The sequence below is a fragment of the Lissotriton vulgaris genome, chromosome 11, assembly GCF_964263255.1.
Source record: "Lissotriton vulgaris chromosome 11, aLisVul1.2, whole genome shotgun sequence".
Classification (NCBI taxonomy): Eukaryota; Metazoa; Chordata; class Amphibia; order Caudata; family Salamandridae; genus Lissotriton; species Lissotriton vulgaris.
The window spans coordinates 984,989,326-985,014,673 of NC_141699.1; the positions used below are offsets into that span (position 1 = coordinate 984,989,326).

A 25,348-nucleotide genomic window follows, 5' to 3' on the forward strand; every position below is an offset into this window, starting at 1 on the left:
CGAACCCCAGCCGTCATCAGCACACGAGCACTTTAGTGCATGACGGCTGGGGTTCGTCACCAGCATGGAAGGGGTTAATTGACTCATTTCAATAACATCGAATTTTACCAAACAGGTGCAGACCCCCAGAGACGTGCTCGGATGAAAGGTAAAGGACCATTAGTCTAAAGGATTGCCTCTCTGTTGTGTTTTGCACCATATGTGCTCCTGCCTAGGACGCTGTACTCTGGTACTACCTTGGCCGATAAATTTAGAAATATGGCACACAATTTGTTTTTCAGTGCCAAGTGTTCATTTGTATTTTTGTAGTATTATTACTGTTCAGTATCACTGGGATTAGAGGAAGAGAAGATAAATCTGGCAACCATTTATTTCTGTACGTTTGACAGCAACACAGAGGGAAGCCAAAACAGACCTGCTATGTCTGTGGGCACACCACAGAATACGATTTAGAAGTGTGAAGAGAAAGAGGTGGAGAGTGGATGACAGTATGAGTTAACATCTTTTCACGAGTGGAGCTCATGGACAGTGAGAAAAGGGTAAGGGGAACCACTGCTGCATCTACTGTAAAACAGTTTTAGGTGTAAAACCAAAGCACTAAAGTGAGCAATGGGGGGGTTATAAAAAAATGGCTCAAGTTCAACAGGAAAGGAATGCTTTCAAGTACATGGGCTTAGGCAGATCATCAACAGTGCATTGCCTGAAAATATCTGATATAGGTCAGAAGTGTTGCGTGCCATGCAACACGTGCAGCGTCAGGCACATTTAATACAAATACATCAATACTGGAACTTTAGCCTGACAGCTAAGAATGTTAGTACTGAGGCGTCCTTTGCCATTTTGAAGGGACAGCAACAATGAAGATGCATCATAGTGGGAGGTAAGGGACCAAAAATGTACTGCTATGGAGTATAAAGGGATGTAGCAAAAAGAGAATGCACCAGTTCTGCGACTGAGAAGTTTGGTGAGTACCAGAGTCATACAAAAAGGCACATAGCTATGTTGTTCTAGGCAAGCATTCTGCTTAAATTAAATTCTAGTCAGGAATCTTAAGGAAGTGGAAGGATAAGTGAAGGAACATATGTAACTTACGTGAGTTAAGCATGCAAGATTTTCTTTTAGTCAATTTTCAAATGTTGCTACATACTTCATAAAACAGCAATAAATCTGGGTCAGGTACGTTTATTTAATCTAGATTACGTCTACATTTGCTAGTGAAATATGCTTATATTAAGGGATAAGAATACTTTAACACAAATAGAACACCTCAAAAAGCTGCTGTTTCAAAATCTGAAACACTATAAAGAATAGGTTGATGGGCACCGACGTAAAATGCAAAAGAAGACCGTGCAAACTGTACACGTTGCAAAACAGCTCTGTATTTCAAGAGTAATGATATGGATCCCCAACCATCTCAAGGCCTATTGTCACCTGAAGCACCTTAAGAACTGTTCCCCAGACATTTAGTGGCAATTAGATTCTATGACATACATGACAATGACTACTTTTAAACTAACTATATATTAACGCTGAAAGATATGGTCACTTACATGCTTCCTTGTTGTTGAAGTGCTTGCAAATAACTAAAATCTACCTGTGAAAGTCAACTGCCTTTTCCTTAGATGGAATATTTACCAGAATGTTCAGCTAATTTACATACAAATGTATATTATTGATAGCCTATTGACCTACAAAGAAAGCAATCTATTTTGTTCATTAAAATCTAAACTAGCCAGATAATGAGAAGTCCCTAGTTGCTGAAGGCAAGATAATGTTATGTGATGAGGATACATTACTTGCAAGCCTGACAATATTTCTAAAGCACTCCATCAAGTTGCAATCAACAATCTTGCTACAGACCTCAACATATTAGCAAATCCTGTATTTCTGTCAAATGCGTCAGATCCTTAGCCGGAAAACAACTTGCACAAATCAATTTCAATACGTTTTATTGCAACTAGGTTATCTGTTTAAGGGCAGTGAAGAAACAAAAGGTGGCAAGAGATAGATCAAGTACTTCTAAAGTCTGTTGTGTAAAATGGATTGAGCATAATACCACTGTGGGATTCCATGGCAGCAACAGAGGATGTTTATGCCCCTTGATGATTGGAGTTAGACAACCTCCACTGCAATGAACCATAAGCCTATACTGTGTTCGGAACAGAAATACCACATCACTCAACACAATACTCTAGTGTTCTAAAAGTAAGGGCTCGTCTTGCTCCGTCATCAAAAGTGACTTTTCTTTTGACCTTAAATCATCCTATTCAGGTTCGCTACAACGCAGAGTAAAGCACTTCACAAGGAAGTATGGCCTCGCATCCAATACACAACCTATTCGCCTAGAAGTTTAACAGGGCATACATTAAATAAGTGTTCATGAACAATGTTAATGTTATGGTTACACGACTAATACAAATTACGTTTTTAAATGAGGTTGGATAATAATACCTAATTCTAGGTTTAGATTGGATGAATATATTGTATAAACAATATAATATACTAAATAATACAATGACTGTGGAAAAATATTTAACTGTTACGTCTCATGAGCTAAACTTAAAACATTTGTAATGCCAGTTACGAAAGAATATTTATACAGGAGTCATACTGCAGCAACAATGTTAAAAGTGTACTTACTCAATTTCAGCCTCCTTTTGTAATTTCATCCTCTTCCAAGCAGATAAATTAAGTTCACCGCCTAGAATTGATAAAAACTCATTTCGTATCACTGCCAAAACATTCATCTCTTAAACAGTAGATAAAATCATACTTTTAACTTCTCCTTAGTTTGCACGCCTCAAACTGCCTTTAACTCTCAACAGAGAAAAATATTATAAAAACTGAAATCTCCCTTAAATGTCCACCCCAAAAAAATTAAAAGCACTATGAAAAGTATGTTCAAGATTATAGGAGACATGCGACAATCTGGTTTATATGCTGTTTTGCAAATTTCAATTGAATCTGCAGGACATAGCATTTTAAGAGTATATCGCAACGTAAATTTGTTAAACTTACTAGTTAGTTGGTTCACAAAATACAGCATCACAACGGATATCAATGCCACTAGAGTAAACAAAAAATACATATAATTAGACAAAAAAACTAAAATGTGTATTCACGATTACTTTATTAGGGATATTACAAGTTATGTTATGTTTAAAATAATGTGTGACACTGTAAACAGCAGGGGGCTATCAAGGAACAACCCACAACCTGAGTAAGGAGGAGGTTATCAAATACCAAACTCTTGGGCAAGGTAAGGGCCACGTACTATCACTCTCCACCACTAGGCAAGTTGAATGGCTACCAAATCCCTCCCCAGCTAGGTGAGAGTTAACTCCTTTTTACTTTACACCGGAAAAAACAAACAACCCTTCCAGCTCTTTTTCGTGGCTAGGAGAGGAAATGAAAGATCACAGAACTTAAGCATAGTTGCTGGGGAGGGGTGGAGGGGCATACGGGGCACAAAACCCTCCTAACCTTTAGGCACGGCCCTTTTTAACAGAACTCTCTCCCCACCCTAGAGCACAGAGGGTGGTATTCAAGATTCCTCCAAAGTCAATTGGCAGTGCAGAGAATGATATAATTTCCAAGTGATGCCCTTTGGGGAGGCTGAGATGAGATTTCAACTCCATGATCTAGCCAGACAAAGGGTATGGGTTGTTTTGAATGGCCTATTGAGATATATATATATATATATATATATATATATATATATATATATATATATATATATATATATATATATATATATATATATATATATCCATATATATATATCCATCCTACTGGCGGTTGCCAGTAGGTAGTTATAGTTAGGACCTTGTTTCCATAGGAAATCCGCAACATTCTATTTGGAATAACTTTGGCGCCGGTCGACGAATCTTCGCAGAATTCTCTAAGAAGATGTGGCGCTCCGCTCCTATCCTGAAAGTTTCGGGCTGATTCGTCAAGCGGGGGATGAGAAAAAAGGGGGTCCCAAAACGTGTTTTCCCCATGCAATTTTCCATAGGGACCTTTAGACACGGTTACAGCCCGGACTGCTGAATGGAATTACACCAAATTTGGCAAAAAGGTAGAGTTTGGTTCGCAGATTACGCTTTTTGTTAAATGGTGTAAATCCGGTCAGTAGTTCCTGAGAACATCAAAAGTAAAATCATAGATATATCTACAGACGAAGTACCGTATGCGTATCCTCCCGAGCACGAGCTTTATGCTAATTGGCTGTCAACACTCCAAACCAGGAAGTGTTGGCAGCCGAAAAAAGAAAAAGAAACGCGAAAAACAAGAAAAGGGGACAGGGTAGAAACACCCTGACCCCCTATGCCTGCTTAGGGGGTCCCACAAGGAACCCCAAGGCCCCAAAATTATTATTGTTATTTTTTTTTTTTTTTTAATCGCGGGATGTGCGTAGGGTAAGCGTATTCTGCTGATCCCCCAAAAAAACAAAAAAAACAAAGCGCTGCTCCAGCGCTTTAATGTTTATTACCCCCCCTGAAGGCCAAATCCTGGGGGCTTTATAAAAAAAAGTGTGGGGGGCCCAATCCCCCCCCACACTGCCCCAGGGACCGCCACCCATGTTATAGTTAGCTGGACATTTCACTCATACAAAACCATTGAAATTCCCCCATTATAGTTAGTTCAGCTAACTATAACTCGCGCGCCCGCAATGCACTGCTGAGGACGTCACATTTTACCATGTCATGAGTGATGTAATATGTGACGTCATCAGCAGTGCATTGTGGGTGCGCGAGTTATAGTTAGCTGAACTAACTATAACGGGGGAATTTCAATGGTTTTGTTTGAGTGAAATGTCGAGCTAACTAGAACATGTGCGAAACCTATGGTTTTTTCAGTGAATTTCTAAGGTTTTTAAAATGCTAATTCCTAACTATAACGTGGCTGAAACCTATGGTTTTTTCAGTGAATATATATATATATATATATATATATATATATATATATATATATATATATATATATATATATATATATATATATATATATATATATATATATATTGTGAACTCCGTATCGCTCCAGCACACGCTGCTTCCACAGCCAGCAAACAGGACACCGGACACGGACCTCGAGGTGTTACAAACTTTTATTAGGCAGAAAGTGTCACAGACGTTTCGGCTCAGCGGAGCCTTGTTCACATGACAGCGCTTGAACTTCCGGGTACACCTTTTAAAGTGCTAGTACGTGAAAAAATTAACATCACCTGTGCAAAAACGCGTGTAAACATAGAAGAAACACTTGGCGTAGCACCCCACAATGACACATAATTCTTCAAAAATAGATGTAAAATACATTAGAATAAGCATGTGAAATTCGCTAAAATAATATGTTCATTACGGATTAAAATCCATTACTTGTTTCTTTGGAAATCATTGTAAAATACATGTTTTAAAATTCATGATTTAAATGAAGAGTCCTAGTGCATGATTGGTTAGGATAAGGTAAATGGGACCGCCATATAGATAATGAACACGGTTTCTAAAACATTTATAAACATTAGAACAGTTCTAAAAAAACCTCATTATTATGTTTCAGGCCTTCATGCCAGCTCACTCTGTATGTTTCTTGAGTTGAGACTCAGCCCAAGGGACAGCGGATAAGTAACTATAAAGTGCTGCGTGCTTACTCTATAAAGTGCATACCGTGCATCATCAATATTTGTGCAAATCCAGCATTATTGTGCAATTGTGCATACTAATCAGTCCCTGGGTCCACAATCAAAATTTCTCAACCTAGCAGATTAAGAATTGGTGGTCCAAAGCGGTCCTCTTAATCCTAATTACATCCAAGTTCGACCTAGAATGTTGTACACTCCCCAAATTTGGGACGGACTCCATATTCATTTAAACATACAATTACAATACAAACATATTTTGTAGCGATTCAAGCATTAGGGTGCCACAAATGCCATGTCTTAGTATTTAGTGCAAAAAGTAAATAAATGTGAGGTTGGTCTTAATGACCCATAACCCAACCCTAAATAATAACCAAAACCACAACTGTTAGGAAATCTGTTGTATGCATCTCCTTGTAAATTCCTAACAAGTTAAAACCAGTGCACAGTGAAAATAATAATAATCAAAAGTTGATGATCCAATATAAGCAGCATTACGATTTTTATCGATAAATAATGATGGGTGTGTGTTCCCAGCCCCCTCGAAGTCCACCCGAGCCATCGCCCAGCCGGGCGATTGACAAGGATATTACTCACGGGGGGGGAGACCACACACCCCAAGATTCCTCCAAAGTCAATTGGCAGTGCAGAGAATGATGTAATTTCCAAGTGATGCCCTTTGGGGAGGCTGAGATGAGATTTCAACTCCATGATCTAGCCAGACAAAGGGTATGGGTTGTTTTGAATGGCCTATTGATATATATATATATATATATATATATATATATATATATATATATATATATATATATATATATATCCATCCTACTGGCGGTTGCCAGTAGGTAGTTATAGTTAGGACCTTGTTTCCATAGGAAATCCGCAACATTCCATTTGGAATAACTTTGGCGCCGGTCGACGAATCTTCGCAGAATTCTCTAAGAAGATGTGGCGCTCCGCTCCTATCCTGAAAGTTTCGGGCTGATTCGTCAAGCGGGGGATGAGAAAAAAGGGGGTCCCAAAACGTGTTTTCCCCATGCAATTTTCCATAGGGACCTTTAGACACGGTTACAGCCCGGACTGCTGAATGGAATTACACCAAATTTGGCAAAAAGGTAGAGTTTGGTTCGCAGATTACGCTTTTTGTTAAATGGTGTAAATCCGGTCAGTAGTTCCTGAGAACATCAAAAGTAAAATCATAGATATATCTACAGACGAAGTACCGTATGCGTATCCTCCCGAGCACGAGCTTTATGCTAATTGGCTGTCAACACTCCAAACCAGGAAGTGTTGGCAGCCGAGAAAAGAAAAAGAAACGCGAAAAACAAGAAAAGGGGACAGGGTAGAAACACCCTGACCCCCTATGCCTGCTTGGGGGTCCCACAAGGAACTCCAAGGCCCCAAAATTATTATTATTATTATTTTATTTTTTTAATCGCGGGATGTGCGTAGGGTAAGCGTATTCTGCTGATCCCCCAAAAAAACAAAAAAAACAAAGCGCTGCTCCAGCGCTTTAATGTTTATTACCCCCCCTGAAGGCCAAATCCTGGGGGCTTTATACAAAAAAAGTGTGGGGGGCCCAATCCCCCCCACACTGCCCCAGGGACCGCCACCCATGTTATAGTTAGCTGGACATTTCACTCATACAAAACCATTGAAATTCCCCCATTATAGTTAGTTCAGCTAACTATAACTCGCGCGCCCGCAATGCACTGCTGAGGACGTCACATTTTACCATGTCATGAGTGATGTAATATGTGACGTCATCAGCGGTGCATTGTGGGTGCGCGAGTTATAGTTAGCTGAACTAACTATAACGGGGGAATTTCAATGGTTTTGTTTGAGTGAAATGTCGAGCTAACTATAACATGTGCGAAACCTATGGTTTTTTCAGTGAATTTCTAAGGTTTTTAAAATGCTAATTCCTAACTATAACGTGGCTGAAACCTATGGTTTTTTCAGTGAATATATATATATATATATATATATATATATATATATATATATATATATATACACACACACACACATACATACTCTAGGGGACTTATCTGGCAATCATGCTGGCTACTGAGAGAGTGCTAGAGGAAGGCTGTACAATGTTTTTCTACAAACATTTAAATGTCTTTAAATGAACTGTGCAGATATTTCAGATTTAGAAAAGCATAAATGAAACACAAGTGTGGTGGAAAAAATATTTTAATACGATCATAACAAATCAATACTCTATGTGATGACATTTCCACACATCATTGTTTGTTCGCTGTGTATTTTTGTTAGTAAAACTGTGGGACTGGGGAAATGTAATGGTAGTTTCAATCGAAAATGTGTTGCGTGTAGTGGCAGTGTGCTACCACATGATGCACATTCCACTCTACGCCACTCCACACCACTCACTCTATGCCAATGGACCCTACCCCAGACTACTCTAATATGCACCACTGCACTCTACATCACTCAACTCTACGCCAGTGCACTCTATGCCAAAACACTAAGCCACTATATTCTACTGTGCACCAATCCTCTCTACTCTATGCCTCTGCACCACTGAACCTGGTGCCATTACATTCAGGGCCATGCCACTCTAATGAACTCTGTGACAAATGCACTCTATACCAATGCAGTCTACAACAAGTTACTTTGCACCACAGCACTCTAAGCCACTAGATTCTACTCTGCAACACTTTAGGCCACTGCACTATACGATATTGAACTCTACACCACTCTATTCTACACAGCACAACTGTACTCCACGCCACTGCTCCCTATGCCACTCTGATCTGCACCACTGCACTCTATGATAATCTACTTTGCAACTCTGCCCTCTACGCAAATGCCCTCTTGGCACTCTACTCTAAACCACTGAACACAGCACCAAAGCACTAACCAATTTACTGAAACTCAATGCACTCTACACCAACTACTCTGCACCACTCTACTCTAAGACACTATACCCTGAAAGACTGCATCCTCTGCCACTGCATGCTACACCACTGCAAGCTACGCCACTCTACACCATTATGCTCTATGTAACTGCAATCTTCGCCACTCTATTCTACTCTGCACCACAGTACTCTACGCCTCTGTACTCTGCAAGACTGAACTCAAAGCCGCTGTATTCTGCAGCACTACACTTTACACCATTGTGTTCTACATCACTGCACTCTACGTCACTCTATTCTATTTTGCACCAATCTTCTCTATGCTGTTGACAATACACTGCACCACTCAACTTTATGTCACTTTACGCCCCTGCACTCTGAATCACTCCCCTCTCATCTATTATGCACCAGTGCACTCTGCACCACTGCACTCTACACCAATGCACTCTATTATAGGTCACCGCACTCTACATCACTTTAATGAAAAGAAATGGACTCTACGCCAGTCTACTCTGCACCACTATACCTTAACCACTTCACTCTAGGCCTCTCAACAACACTACACTCTAGGATACTCCAATTTATGACACTCTACTCCTCTCTATGCCACTCTACAACACTACTCCATTCCATGATGCTCTGCGCAACTCCCTCCATGCCACCTTACTCCACTCTATTCTAAGACACACTACTCCTCAACACTCCATGACACTCCACAACACTCTGCCATTTCACTCTCCTACACAACTCAACTCTATGCCACTCCATGACAATCTACTCCGATCTACGCAACTCCACTCTATGTAACACCCATTCACCCATACAGCTACTCACAAAGCCCCTCACTCACACAGCCACTCACTCACCCATACAGACACTGACACTAGCACTCACATACAGCTACGCACACATCCTCTCATTCACCCATACAGTCGTTGACACAGGTACTCTTGTACCCATAAAGCCACTCACACAACCAGTTAATCACACAGCCATTCAATCACCAATATAGCCCTTGCCACTAGCACTCACGCACCCATACAGCTACTCACGCACCCATACAGCTACTCACTCACCCCTACATCTAGTCACATCCATACAGACAGAGACACTGATACACTAACTAACCCACATTTCATCTTTGTTAAATTATAATATGCGGTTCTGACAAGAATTTTTTTTATTTTTTGTGGAACTGTGGGGTTCTTTTTTGATTTTCTAACATTTTGTATTTTTTTTTATCACAGAAAATGGCAACGGCGGAGAAAAAATTGCAACAAGCAACTCAAAAACAAAATCTGGGATAAATGGAAAATAGTAACAGAAATGTTGCCTTGCAACTTCAAAGACGGAATTATTAGACTGCTCACTAAGTGTTAGCTTAGTGCGTCATTCAAGGAAATATGTGCCAACACCCCTTGACTTAGGGGCAATTTGGGGAAGACGCGTCTACTTCACTACGCGCTCTCTCCCCAGGAACAGATGGTGCTGCTGAAGATGTAGATGGTCCCTAACCATCTCTCTCCTTCGGTGCCCTCTTCAAACTGTTGTGATGTTAGTCTTCAAATGGTAAAACATTACAGTTGTACCAGAGGAATATTTTGCTGGTACCTCTTATGAGGGTCTAGTCACAAACAACATTTTAGAATATTTGCGACACTCTTCGACTCTCCAGAGGGAATAGTAAAACATTCCCATGCAATACTCAGCTTTTTGGATGCAGGCTCTTCATCACCGGAATCTTTGTGTTCCACCTCCTGCTCCTCTGGCTGCTGTGGCACCTCCTGGTCCTCACTACCTCCTGTTGTCATTTTGAAGATAAAAATGCAAAAGCTCTAATCGGAGTGTGGTACAAAAAGCACAGGGCAACTCCAATGAATGATCCAAAAATGAATGTATGATTCATGAACAGAGAAATGGGTGGGGATTTCCTTTGAAGATTAATGAAAACTGTCTCCTCTAATGATAACTGTTTCGAGGTCACATGATTTTCGCAAATACCGACATCATAGAGACGACCGTCTTCATCGCAAAAATAGAAAATACAATTATAAAGTGCTTGCCATTAAAAATTATTACAAAAACAGAAGCTTAAATACTATATTAGTAAACAGCTATTGTCAAATATTAATTGCAATATGTGAGAAAATATGTATTGCGATAAGTCGCAACAATAAAAAAAAAGAGAACAGTTAATAATCCACTGAAAAAAATGAGAAGGAGCTGCGCAGAGAAATAAATAAATGAGGGGTCCATTACGAAAGTGTAGTACATAATATGTAGTAGACATTTCACAATAACAAAATATTACGTAATTTCCCAGTTCAAAGTAACACCGATGAGTACACAATTTTCTGAAATCGGTATACTCCTAAAAAAAGTGAGATTCCATTCAAATACTCATGAATTTAAAAAAAATTAAACCTCTACATGAAACATTTACAAAAATAAACGTAGCATGTGTCCCAGGTAACGCTCCACTTTAGAACAAGCATTTTCAATGCAATAGGTCTCACATTTACGAGAGTTTGAGCTATTGGCCATGCAATAGCAAACTCTCGCGAATGCGAAACCTTTTGCTTTGCATATACTAGCGCCAATGTGGCACTTTCCCATTCATGGAGGCTGCACCCCTTTCTTTAGACACGCTGCGTCTAAAGAAAAGGGGCATGGCCGAAATTAAAGTGAAGCCACAGCGTGATCACTTTGTCAAACAAAACATTTGTTTGTCAAGTTGAAACAGATGGTTTTCTTTGTAAAAGCACCCATGCTGTGCTTTCACTTTAATAGCAGCCGTGCAAATTTCTTTAGACATGGCTTGTCTAATGAATTTGGAAGCGCTGCATAGGCGCTTGTAAACAAAAAATAAATAAATAAGCACGGCTGCTATACTTAAAGCAGACTGCGCTGCTAAAATAAAGTAAGAAAGAAAGAAACACGACCGCTAAAGTTAAAGCAGACCGCTATTAGTAAATAAAATAAAAGTTGGCGTCTTGCTGCGACGTAGTGGATGGAATAGGAGCAAATCATTAAACAAAATAGCGCTCACAGCCAAGATAAAGCAGACCATGTAACAAGACAAGTAAAAGGTCCAGTCATTGTGGGAGGTAACAAATGCAGACAAGGCAGTACCAAGGAGGGACTAACAAGCCGAATAACGACTCGGAAGCCAGCGTTTACGAAGGACAATTGACACAAGCCAATTAAAAATATGGGCGGAGAGGAGGCGGGGTTTCAAAGCCATACTCTAATACTGCATGCCTCGCAGCAGCGCATGCGCTGCCCAGGCTCGACCTAAAAATGGAAACTATCCATCTTCTCAGGCTGAGAATAAAAACCAAAAATGTTCCCTCTAAAAATCCATATTGATAAAAAAGGTGTGAATTCCTTAACAGAAGTGAATACATCATAAATACATTAGAGTAAAATCTTAACTTTAGTGTGACGAATCAATTTTATACTGACATCTTGTAAGAGGACAGACCATGATTCTGTCCATTAAATATACTAAGTATGGTAAAGCGCAAAAACAATAGCACCACTCAGACACCCACTCATACACCCATAAACTCACTAACATACACCCCCAAAGATCCAAAGCACTACTTGCACTTCCATTCTTAGATAAACACAGGCTCTGACACAACCAGTGACAAACCCGTGGAGGTTCCCACATCACTCACAAACTCACTTGCGCACTCATAGACCACATCAGACACCCACTGAAACATTCACAGACCCACTCAGAAATCCACTCATTCACCCACTAACAGACCCACACAGGTGCCTACACATTCACTGTGAAACATTACAGGTTACAGAGATGGAATATTTTATAGAAAAACCTTAGAAATTCACTGAAAAATCAAAGGCTACAGGGATGTTATAGTTATGAAATACAATATAAAAACCTTAAAAATTCACTGAAAATAAACAAAGGTTGCAGGGACATTCTAGTTAGGCTTACATTTTACTCGTGCAAAACCACAGAAGTTCTAGTTCCCTGAGAAAACTATAACTTAAGCCCCGCAATGCACTGCTAATGACCTCACATATTACATCAGTCTTGACATGCTCAGTGACATCACTGATGACATCTCAAATAACAACACCGAGGACTTCACTGGTGACACCATCATCAAATAACTATAAAGGTGATACGATTTCTAATAAATGTCATCCGAGTGGCTGTGACTGGACCTCTCTGTGTGGCTGTATAGGTGTGTCAGTGGATGTTTTAGTGGTTGTATTGGTGTGTGAGTGGCTGTATAGATGTGTTAGTGGGTTTGTGAGAAGCTGTATGGGCGAGTGACTGTGACTGGCTGTATTGGACAAAGAGCAATTGTGTGACTGGCTGTGCAGGTGAGTCAATGGGTGTCTCATGGCTGCATAGGAGTGAAGGTAGCTGGGTGACTTACTGCCTATGTGAGCGGCTGTATGGGTAGGGCAGTGAGTTTCTGGGTAGCTGTGTAGGTTACTGAGTAGTAGTTTAAGTGTGTGTATTAGTGAGTGACTGGGTGAGGGTGCCTGTATAGGAGAGTGAATGTCTATATGAATGGGTGTAAGAGTCGGTGAGTGGCTGTGTGAGTGGTTGTACGGATGTGAGAAAGGGTATGTAATTGGTTGTGTGAGTGAGCAGGAGCATGATTGTCTGTATGGGTGAGTTGTGAGTGTACATAAGTGGCTGTATGGGTGTGTGAATGGGTGTATGGCTGAGTGTGTGAGTGTGAGAGAGGTTGGATGGGAGAGTATGTGGTTGTCTCAGTGAATAAGTACATGTGGTAGTATGTGTATCAGTAAGTGAGTGGGTAAGCAAGTATCTGTATGGGTACGTGACTGGTTGGGTGAGTGCCTGCATGAGTGAGTTAGTGCGTGTGTTAGGGGCTCTATGGATGGCTGAGTGTGTTTGTCAGTAGTTGTATGGGTCTGTGAATGGTTGTGTAGGTGTATGAGTGGTTGTATGGGATGACAGTGGGTGTGCGAGTGGTACTGTGGATGATGTCATGAGTGACATCAGTGAAGTCACCGAGTATGTCATGAGTGATGTAATACGTGAGGTCATAAGTAGTGCATTGCAGGGGCGTAAGTTATAGATAGCTCAGGAAACTATAACTGCTGAATTTACATGGTTGTGTACGAGTGAACTGTAAGCCCAACTATAACGTTCCTGTAACCTATGTTTTTTCAGTGAAAAGATCATACATACATACATATATACACAACAGGTCCCTCATTAGGAGGCCACTGCAGCTTATACCACCCATTGCCTTGGCCAGTGCTGCAAATAACAGTACCACCAGAACTAATAACAATCACAAGTGTGACTATGCAGACTATTCCAGGCCTCCAAAGTTATAATAATGGCGTGGGCAGCTGGTATTAAGTCATTTTTAATGTACAATGAATTAATAATTCCCAGACTGAAATTAAGCAATGCACACAACCCTTCCAGGCGTTTGTCTCAGACACACAACCATAAACAGCAGTCTTTGAATTAACACCTGTGCACATTCGCTCAGCAATTAATAAACATTTTTAACAGCTTCTTATTTTGTGGCCCCTCTTCACTGCAGGCCAGGCCATCTGCTCAGCACCTGCTGAGAACGGTCTACTGCATGTTGGTCATCAAAATGCCTCTTCCCATGACTGATGGCTGTGTGCTGCAGGAGCTTGGGTATACATGGCAGGTTGAGTGCAGGGCCTGGCCTCTGCCCACACAGAGCAGAAAGCCGTGCACAACAGAGGTTGCAAGTTAAGTAAATCATTTAAAAAAATGAAATTCATTGAAATAATTCCACAGTTAAAAATTGATTTTTTTCCTAGCCCACATGTGTTAACCCACTGAAAATCGCCAGTTATGTTTATGAACACACACACACAGCACTTAACATAACTCATGGTTGACAGTCATGCACAAAACACCTATTTGACAAAATCCTAGATACACAAAAACAGTTAACAGGCCGATGACCGAGTTATTACATATGTTTTGGGCGCTCAAACATATCTGGCAAATTTCAGCGGTTTTATGCTTTTGAGCAAGAAACATAACTCAATTTTTAACAGTGCTTTTTTTGTGAAGGCAAGTATGATTTCTGACTTGAACATGTGTTGCATGCATTACCCTGTAGAGAAGTTACTGACTACAACTACAGCTAAACACTCACAACCTCAGAAAGCTGAAATGTAGATATTAAATACTTACAGCACATGCAGGCGATGAAGAAGACCTCCAGAAACAAGTACCCTCGAGCATCCAAAATGGCCCCAGCTGCTATTGCAACGATTGCAAGCCCAAGATTCTGGATAGACTGCATGCTGCAAAGAGGAGATGCAATAAGTTCACCTCTGAGCCACCTCACACTTTTCAAACCTTCAGCAGATTCAAAGATGTGCATGTCCTTTCATCATAAATAAAGGTTTCCTTGGCAACAGTTAAAATGCAGAGTCGGAGAACGTGCAACAAAATGCCAATTTAGGTTATTATGCAGATAATGTACAGCAAAGGTTAATTTTGTCAAAATTGTGCATAGGCTGTTCTAGTAGAGGACATGCTTTATATAGCTATGGTAATCTGCTCTTTAAAGTGTGGCATAAAATGTTTTTTACTGCCGATTCTAAATGTGTAAAGGGAGGTAGGTGTATCAACTTACAAGCCATAAGCTGTTCCGAGCTGATGTTCAGGTACGACAAAAGCCACCATTGGCCATAACGCACAGGCAAGTAGTGAATAGGATATTCCTAGAAACACCTGTTCAAAGAAATTATACACATTATATTCTCATTGCTAATATACATCGTAAATATATGTGGCACTAGTGTATCTTTACCAATGACAATTAGTGAGCATTTCAGAATCTCGCACATTATGATAAAATCAGATTCTTGAGGTTTGGAAGAAATAGTTAGTCTAGTTCATATTTGCGGAACCACATGGAAGAAAGTGTGGAGAAAAGCTCATTTAATAGTCTGTTATGAAAATTACATTGGCAAATCATGGGTGAAGATAAAATGTAGGCTTTTAAAGAACAAACTCTTCTGCAGTATCAGGGTGCATAATGCCAGAATTCAACAGTTTGCCTTCTGATATGTGCTCATGGTCATAGCACTCTAAACCCTTTCTTTTCACTGTGTTCCAAAATCCTTTGCTACCAAGATTGTGGCTTTTCTACAGCACTTCAACCCCTAACCCTTGACCACAGAAGGCCAACTAATGTACATTTTTGGCCATCCGACCAACACACTCACAAATGCGCGCACACACAGGACAAAATACAGAAAAGAGATCAGTACTAAGGACTATAGTATAGATAAGCAATGCAGATTGCTTTAAAGCCTCTTGGAAACAAAGAATTTCAGACATGAAAGAAACATTGACGCTGCCTAACGATATCTCAACTGAAAATAAAAAAGGAGTCTACCCATGATTTGTGATACAGCCAGGGGGGCTCCCACATGTCGGACTCAAGCTCATCAGCGAAAAAGTTGTGTATGGAGGTGAAAGGAAAAAAGACTAAACCAGAGATTATGCAGATATCGGGAAGGACACTTCTGACACAAAATTGTTGAGAAATGCCTGTCATGAGCATCAGACTGTACAGAAATGGGCACACAATAACAGGAAGCACTTTGCAACACAAATTGCACTTTCTACAGCAATACAAATATCCAAAAGAGATGCATCTCCCTTCCACAAATGATCAAAACACTGTGGAAGTTTATAAAGGAAAATCTGGTTAAATCCCTACAAGGTGCATAAATGGAACATGGCATTGACACATTTGACAATAATGCAGCACACAATCAAGGGCACTTCGAGGACTCACTTTTGATTCGACCCAATCTACAACTGCCAAGAAAGGTGACTTTAGCCTTCTCAACAAAATTCTAACAATGGGTTCACATCCATTCTCAACTCTGCAATCATTCCTGCCCAAAGCGTCAGAGACAAAGTAAGGGCCAGAAGCAGTTCTGTAACTACACTAATGCGCACTGCCCCTAAATCAAATCTACTAATATACTTTCTCATATGAAGATGAAGCCATTTGAGAACAAGTCTTTAGAGAGGACACATGTGACAAAGGTCCAATAAAATAGCATGAACAAATAGAACTCAGTAAATAAGGCAGACCTCAACTAAACTGAGAGTCTATTTGCCTGGCAGAATGAGCAGCCCCCAGCAGAAATTTATTTACAATTCCCGAAAAGGGGTAATGCTCTGAACTGCCATGAAGCCCATAGATAGTCAGTCGCTCCGAGGCTTTGTCGGAGCGAATGACTATCTAAGGGTAATGAGCCAGTAACAATGCGTGCACTCGAGGGCTAGGTTAACCGTTAGTCGGGAGGTTTTTAAACATAGACCGATTCCCTTTAGAGGGGGGCTGTTTTTTTTAGATAGCTTCTCCGTTATCAATGTTTTCGGTCAGACTCGCTCTGGAGATTGTAAGGGGCGGGCGTGTCTCATATGTCCATACACAGGGTAACGAGTTGTGGAATTCCACGGAGGTTCGTGGTTTTTTTTTTGGGGCAAACATGATGCAGCGTGTATAATTTCACGTTAATACTCGCAAAGACCGCATTTTGGACCGAGTCAGTCTAGGTTTAGTTTTTTTTATTGGGGGGCATAATGTATTCTCCCTCGCTGGAACAATGAAAAGGCCTTCTAAGTAATAAGATGTAGTGAGAGATTGTGGTTGGCTACTAGCAATGTGAGGTGAAATATGGTATTTATTGAGGTCCTAACAGCGAGTTGTTTTGAGATTTAGGAACCTTCATCCCAATACAAGAAGGAATGTGCAGGTATGTACGAAACAGATAGGGGATAAGAGTCTGTCCCTAAAACTTTATCTGGCACTAAGGGAATGACTGTGTGCTCTCTTTCACCCACAGATACTGATGCCCATATATATACACATTTCCATTGCCATTTGACATTGGGTGTCGTTCTCTTGATTGAAACAGGTAATGTTTCCTATGGTTAGAACTTGAGTGTATAGTGGATATTGAGAATGCCCCGCCCTTGATTAAATATAGGGAAAAAAAATATTTTTATATATTTTAACTCTTCTCATTGGACCAGATCATATCGGCCACACGTCTTTGAAAGTTTTAGAGTCTTTTTGGAAAATATTCAGGTAATGTCTGCTCTTTGATATTGGACCTAGAGCCTGTTGAGGAAGTTTTAGATGTCCCATTTATGGTGTAATAAATCTTTTTATAGTTTTTAATTTGTTGACAGGGCGCTGGACAAGGACATATTCAGCTTATATCTCGGGTTGCCTTAGAGTCTATTGAAAATACTCTAATGCTTGGGATTGTCAGGAATCTACCCAGAAAGGTACTACTCTTTATGAGTTTGTGCGACCGAAGTGTAAAGGTAGTGTGAGCTAGAATGTGGGAGTATGATTCAGTTGGAGTATGAATGTGCTGTATCATCAGGTTATAAATTACTTTTTAATAAATGAAAATGTATAGAAATTTCTATGTTTGATGGTTGTCTTTGTATTTTTCTTTATGTCGGTCTATATGTTTTTTTAGACCATACAATTCATGGTTGGGAGATATTTACAATACTGAAGAAGGTGGTTTTCATCTAACTGTTACCCACCGAAACGCATCTATGCTTTTAATGTATAGACAATAGATCACTAGGGTATCTGCAAGTGAATGAAATTATATAAAGTATTCTCACTTAACAGATAATTCAAGAGTAACTGGCGATCATATACGTCATTTTGTGTGTCTATTCTTTTTTTCCTGTTTCTGTGCATAATTATTGTGTAACTGTATAGCTGTTTGCTATAACCTTCTGGTTATTGATTTAATGTATTGTAATGTCATTTTTGCGTTTATGACAATTGAAGGTATATGAAATCTCCAGGCATTTCTTCTGGCAGTTTTAAAGGAAACCTGGTAATTTACATGTGTTTCATTGACTTTTTACTTTGAAATAAACAAATTTGTTTTTAAAAAAAGGAATTCTTGTGATTGTAACATTTATGCTCTGATGATACAGTAATGGTGCAAGCTGCTCAAACCAGGGCCCACTTAAATGGCTGCAGTCACTAGTCTACCCGTATTAACATGCACAAGAAACAATTGTTCATCTGAAGAACACAAATCTGAAAATATTTGTAATTAGAACATTGGAATGTTGGGAGCTCTTTTGCAGACAAAAGAGTGCTCCCTGCTTCTACGGGCCGGTAAAGGCCCGCAGAGCAACATTCCAATGTTCTACAAAGGCTTCCCGAAGCTCGAGGGGATTTATATCCCTTCGAGCTTCGAGAACCCTTTGTTTAATTTGTTAGAACATTCTGCCCTCTAGTGGCAGAATGTTCTAATAGCCTTATAGCCCTTCGCAGCAGGGCTATACCGGCTATTAAAGTCCCGCTGTCTCGTTAAAGTCCCTCGCCTTCGGCTCGGGCCTTTAACGTTTCAGTGGGCCTTTAATAGCCGGTATAGCCCGCTACGGCAGGCTATAAGGCTATATTAAGATACAGGCATAATAGTCATATTTGAAGTATACATACAAATATGTCAGCATTCCTGACCTAAATAGAATTGTTCTGCTGAGTTGTATTCTTCAGAAACAGTTGTTTTTTTTTTAACTTGTCTACCCATCTTGCAAACTTTAAACTCCAGAAACCACTTCATGTAATGAAATGGCCTTACTCAAAGTATTGACACACTAAAACTACCTGTTTTTCTGATCCCTGAAAGTAAATTTAAGTTCAAGAGGTGAAACTGGCATTTACTCCAGTCGCTTCTAAATAGACTTCTTTAAAGCACAGAAGAGGCACTAATGTGCAAAATTTGTGAAACAATAGACGTATTTGGGGATTACTATACAAGAACTATATTTTAATATGATGAGCAGCACATGTGCCAGGCTAAAAGGCAACTCAAAACACTGCATCACCCTTCCACTGGCGAACAATTTATTTGCAGCAAACAATGCACACAATACTTTGCAATAACAATTCTGTTTTGCCTTAAGATCTTTCACAGCATTATTATATCAGATGTTTTAAGTACTTGCACAGAGTCCCTGAGAAAATACCTATAGCCACTAGTCTTCCTCATCTTTCAGCATGATGCTACGTGTGCTCGCAGAAAATACTTACATTTTATCCTCATAAAGTACAGGGCAATAATCAGAAAGAAAATGTTACTTACTTGTAGTTTTTGTTCTGCTTCTTCAGAATCTTCATTAAAGTCATAAACATTTGACTAATTCCCGCTGCATTTGTGGACTGTGAGCACTTTTCATAGATGTGTGGTCCTTTGAATTAGAACACCGAGTGCCACTGTCCATAGGTCTAGATGATGAGCAGCACTCTTTAGTGTCATGTAAGAAGTAATTTCTGTCCTGAATATGGATTGTTTGACTACAAATGACTATTTAAAGATTGCATTCAAACATATGAAGGGAATTCATGCCATGGGGAATTGTTAAAATGTTAAGGATTATCAATGAAGATCCTACAATGCAGAAATAATTTATAGGTAATTTACAACTAACAATGATGATATAGTGTTTGTAAAAAAAATTATGTTACCAAAAAAGTGGAGTACACAGAATTATTTTTAATGAGGACTTTTTTCATGTACCATGTAGGGAATCACTACCCTGATTACAGGGAAATTACAAATGTCAATGTGAAAGAACCGTATCATCTTTTGCCTTCCTATTACAACTAAAATAAATTAGACTATCTTGAGGGCAATCTGACAAACAATGTTCTAGAAAAAGAAAGAAATATTACCATGGCAATCCAGGGATTCCAGAAAGTGAAGGCCAGCATGATGTGAGCAGCAAGGGTGATCACAATAGCACACATTACCCAAACAATGTTCCTTCCAGTTCGATCAACTAGGATTCCAAAAAGGGGGGATAACGGTGCCGAGATGATATAGACAACACTATAAATGTAAATACAGAAACTTGTTAACATGTTGTACTCAAAAAAAAGTAACTGTTTCTTTTTCCAAATCAATCCTGTATGTAACATTACTGAGTTTAATGTTCTTAAATTAAATAATTAACTTTTTCATTTAGAGACTATTTTATTTTGCTTCTCTCCAGATAACTATTACCAGAATTGTTTCCCATTTTTTCCTAGTTTGCTTGAGCCTTCAAAACATGGTCAAACTCCAGATATTAAATGAATGCCTACATTCACAAAAAATAATGAAAATAAATATTTAATACAAAATTAGAATGTTAAGATCTCCACTGAAGACAATGAAGCTCAGGGCTAATAATGGCTGGTATAGGGCTTCTGCGGCAACATTCCAAAGTTTGTCTTTTTGATTCTCACTTTTATGAATTAAGAACATTTCACTCTTAGAGGGTGGAATGACCAAATAGCCTTATAGCCCTTCTGCCTCAGCTAAGGTACACCAGTTTTAAAGGCCCTCTCTATCTTATTAGGCCCATGCCAGAGGTCTACAACTTTGGTTCAGGGACTTTCGTAACCAGTATAACCCTTGGCGTCGGGCTAGAAGGGTATATTCTACAATGACAACCAGACCTCTAACATGTCGCCCTTCAGAACCAACAGGTAAGAACATTCTGTTGACGCATCGTCAAAATAAAGGATATTACAAAACTAGCCAAAAAGAAATAATGTACTTTAGGTAACATTCAACAATAACTCATAATGCATGGGTCCACTGCCCTAGAAAATACATGAGTACACTGTGTGACACAGTCCCATTATTTGCTAGTACTACTTTATCTGTGTTTGCATTTTCACACAGTTCCAAATTCAATAGTAAGTTATAGCTCATCATGTGTGGCTTCAGTATACAAAAAAAGTTATTATTTTTGCTTATGTCACATTTGAATTGAACTACACCAGCGCATGTCAATGAGTATGATTGCTGTGGCTCTATTAGCTAAAAGATGTGAACAGGGAGCAACCCTTTCTGACAGGAAAAGGATTGGGTCAACAATCTTATAAAAAAACAGAGCTCCTTCTCCTGAGTTTTGTGAATCGGGTTTTTACCACCTACGATTAGGGATTACAATATTGCACGGGTTACCAAATTTACAACTAAGTATATGTAGGGCCCAAGAGTACCATGAAGAACATCATATACACAAAAAAACTTTTCCTTAAAAATTTCATTCATTTATTTGTAAAGTTTTAAAATTAATAATAACACATTACCGAAACGCCGCGTCGACAGTTTGTTCCTATAACAATCTAATGAGTAATAAATATGATGTTTTGTATGTTTGTGTAAATAATGCTAAAATAGCATTTTTTAAACATTGAAAGATTTTTATACAGTGCTGACTTTCTGCAAAAACGAATGTGTATATGGTTTTAATGCAAAACTGTGTTATTATTAATTTTAAAACTTTACAAATAAATGAATGAAATTTTTAAGGAAAAGTTTTTTTGTGTATATGATGTTCTTCATGGTACTCTTGGGCCCGACATATACTTAGTTGTAAATTTGGTAACCCGTGCAATATTGTAATCCCTCCCATTGATGTAAACGTCCCCTTTGGGATTTTAACACCACCTACGATTCACAAAACTCAGGAGAAGGAGCTCTGTTTTTTTATAAGTCTATTAGCTAAAATACAGCTTGTCAATATAGAGCATATACAAATTTCCACCACCAGTAAATATGTGCAGAAAATTGGTTAGGTTCATTCAAAATTCCTACTCACTCACACCTTTTGACTAATTGAGTGTTATTATTAAGGATATAGCGATCAGCCTCACCCCCTTCTGATGTTCTATGGCTACAATATTTATAGAAACTAGCGAGTTTAGAGAAATCTTTGCTGTGAAGCTGATTTGTTCTGGGATATAAGACATTTTCGGTGATTTTGAAGTTAGAGTACTTCATTTTAAAGTTCATAATGGAAACTAATATTCTTTTTACTCATATGTCCTTGTTCTCATTCTATTTTTTCTCTTTTGGAAAATACTAAACACTGCAAGTCATTAAAAAACAAACATTTTGTTTGGTTTTTCACAGTGTAGCTGAATACCTCTGCAATTACTTTTTGCATTAGTTGACCCTATTATAAGATTTGAGAACTACTTAATGGTATACTTTGAAGAGTTGTCTTGCTTATGATCTGAGGCCTCAGTGTTTTGTTGGAAAACTCTGTTGCCCGTTTTAGACAGCCTTCAAACAATATAAAGAATACATAAATTAATGCATTTAACTTTAGTTTCTAAACTTCCTGCAAAGAAGTTTGCAAAACTTAAAAATCATGGTTTAAGATATTTTCACATATAACAATAGCTGTTTAAAAAAACCATAACTCACAATCAGATCTGCTGCAACTTATCCAGATTCTGAACAACCACCCGAGTAAAGCTTCCTACACTCTCTCCTCCTGTTGGTTTCCATACATAAAAACAGAACAGAATAGCAAGGGGCATATTGATAGAGGAGATCAAAACCAGCTTTTACTGGGAAAAAACTTGTAAAAATTGCAACATAATGTCATTTGAACATTATGCAAGCTATATGTGCATCATCACAACTGAAAACTGGCTGTCAGCAGCATCAGCAAGTCACGTGAGACAAGAGAAGGGGGAACACTTTACAGCATGAATGAGAATTTGCTGAATTCATTTGTCATCCATATAGAACAGAGAAAGTCAGGTTGAAAAGCATTCATTAAATAAGCATGGTTTACCTGTTGATTGCACCAGCTTGTTGAGGAGAAAATTTAAATTTCTCAATGAAGAAAACCCTGAAAAAAACAGACATTTCACCAAAAGGAATCAGAAGCATGATCTAAAACACATTCATATTTTCTTTTTATTTATTAGAGGTTTCATATTGTAAACCCTGAGAAATACACTATGCACTAACAAGAGATACACAACAGTACAGTAGATTTTGTATTTATATTAACATAAGAAGGGTACTCATTGGTGCTACTTAGGTGTGTTCCCCTTTTGTCGCTGAATCCAGAAACAGACAGTCTCAGCTGTCTATAAGAGCCCACGTCATGAATGTAAAATAATGCACAAATAGAGCTATGGTTCAACACCTGCAACCATTGGTTCATTTGAGTCCAGAGATTTTTTTTTAAAAAGCATTGCTCCCATTCACATCAGGCCAGAGGAGGATTCCAATCTAGATAATAGACAATCACTATTAGGAGTATTAATCAGCCTGTCTAAAGAGGGACTCCCTCTGAAGAGCATGGATGGTGAAGGGAAGCATTGATGCACATTTCTGCTTCTAAATGTGTTTCCACATGCCCATTAATGCTGCTCCAAAGGTGATTTTGTAATTAAATGTGATTTTGCAACTAAGTGCATTTTCAACTCCTATAGCTATCCATGCACAAAGTGATGTTGGACCAGGGATGACTGTGAAAAAGTGCCTCTTTTGCATGGTTAGCCCCTACATTTTACCTGGTTTTGAGGTGGTTTCAACTGTAGTGCACAGGGTCCCTGCCAACCAGGTCCCTTGTGCCAGTGCTCCTTTACTAAAAACAAATCCCAAATTGATACTTCTACCCTCTGTAAGTTCCTAGTAAATGGTACCCTGAGTATCCCAAGGCCTGGGAGCGGAGGAAGGTCCCCTGGTACCCCCACCCCCCTCACTGGGGCCATGCCACTGCCCTTGCAGCTTAGCTTCCATGACCCTGTGAGAGAGAAAATAAAGTTGGCATGGCACCCTGCCTGGGTGCCGAACCAACCAGCACTGCCTGAAGGCATAGGAAAATCAACCCTTTAGCAGGCCTCACATACCCAAGGCAGGATGCACTATACCAATGGTGAGGGCACTTCTGAAGGAGCAGATATGATACTACAATATTGGGGTCCAATCCCTAATAGTGCAAGTGATGGGGAAGCCATTGAGATTACATGGGCTGAAAACTCGACAACTCAAGTTCCACAGCACCATGATGGCTTCACTGAACACAGGAGTGTTGGTACCAAACTACTCCTTTCAATAAATCCACATGATGCCAGTGTGGGATTTGTTACACCATGTACTTAGAGGGCACCTCAGAGGTGCCCCCTGAAAACCTACCAATCCTGTTGTGGTCTGTGACCGGCTGTAGGCAGCCAGCCACCGTCAGACATGTTTCTGTACCCCTGAGGAGAGAGTCCCCTGCTCTCTAGGACCAGTAACAATGCAAATCCTGGGCAGAGGGTGTCACACCTCCCCCAGGATGTGCCAGTGCTCGAAGAGGGAAGCTTCAAAGGCCTGCTGTCTTTGTAATGCGACCCCCGGCCTATGCGGATAGCAGCAGATGGAAACCCCTGGTTTACACCCCCCATTTTGGAGCGAAAAAACAGCTGGAAAACTTAAAAAAAAAAATAGGAGCTGTGCCCACCTCTGCCAACTCCACCACTAAGGTGGGGGGAGGCGAGGTGAAGCACATCTTTCTGTTCCCGCCATCTTACAGATGGGGAGACCCCTCCAATTAGGGCTAGGTCTATGCCCCCTCCCAAAGGAGGGTGCCATAATAGAGGGTGTAGTCACACAAGATAAGAGGCCCATTGGCCCTACCTGCTACTACCCTAAAACACCCCTATAGTATTTGGGTGGCTCCCCCAGACCTGGAAACTGGATCTAGGATGACCTAAGTAGTAAGAAGACGACGACCCTGCAGAGCAGACTGAAGACGATGACTGCTTTGGCTCAAGCCCTACCGGCCGGTCTCCAGCTTCTGCAAACCTGTGACCAGTCTTGCAGCCAGCGGCCTCTGAAAACCATAGGTGGACTGCTACCTTAAAAAAAACTCCAATCTCCTGTGGATAGCGGACCGGCCAAGAAGAAACAAGCTCCAAGGACCCCGAATCCAGGCGAATCCATGGCTCCTGCC

General features: G+C 39.8%; 1 protein-coding gene across 2 annotated transcripts in view; it reads right to left on the minus strand.

Annotated features, from left to right (window-relative positions):
• MFSD1 (major facilitator superfamily domain containing 1) overlaps positions 1 to 25,348 on the minus strand; it is a 144,144-nt gene that overhangs the window by 29,808 nt on the left and 88,988 nt on the right. For both annotated transcript variants that reach the window (XM_086944219.1, XM_086944220.1), the window contains exons 10-15: positions 23,195 to 23,251; positions 20,286 to 20,442; positions 15,174 to 15,271; positions 14,726 to 14,838; positions 3,019 to 3,066; positions 2,641 to 2,701 (exon numbers count right to left, since the gene is read on the minus strand). In XM_086944219.1, the coding sequence (XP_086800345.1) occupies positions 2,641 to 2,701; positions 3,019 to 3,066; positions 14,726 to 14,838; positions 15,174 to 15,271; positions 20,286 to 20,442; positions 23,195 to 23,251 (534 nt within the window). The remainder of the gene's footprint in view (positions 1 to 2,640; positions 2,702 to 3,018; positions 3,067 to 14,725; positions 14,839 to 15,173; positions 15,272 to 20,285; positions 20,443 to 23,194; positions 23,252 to 25,348) is intronic.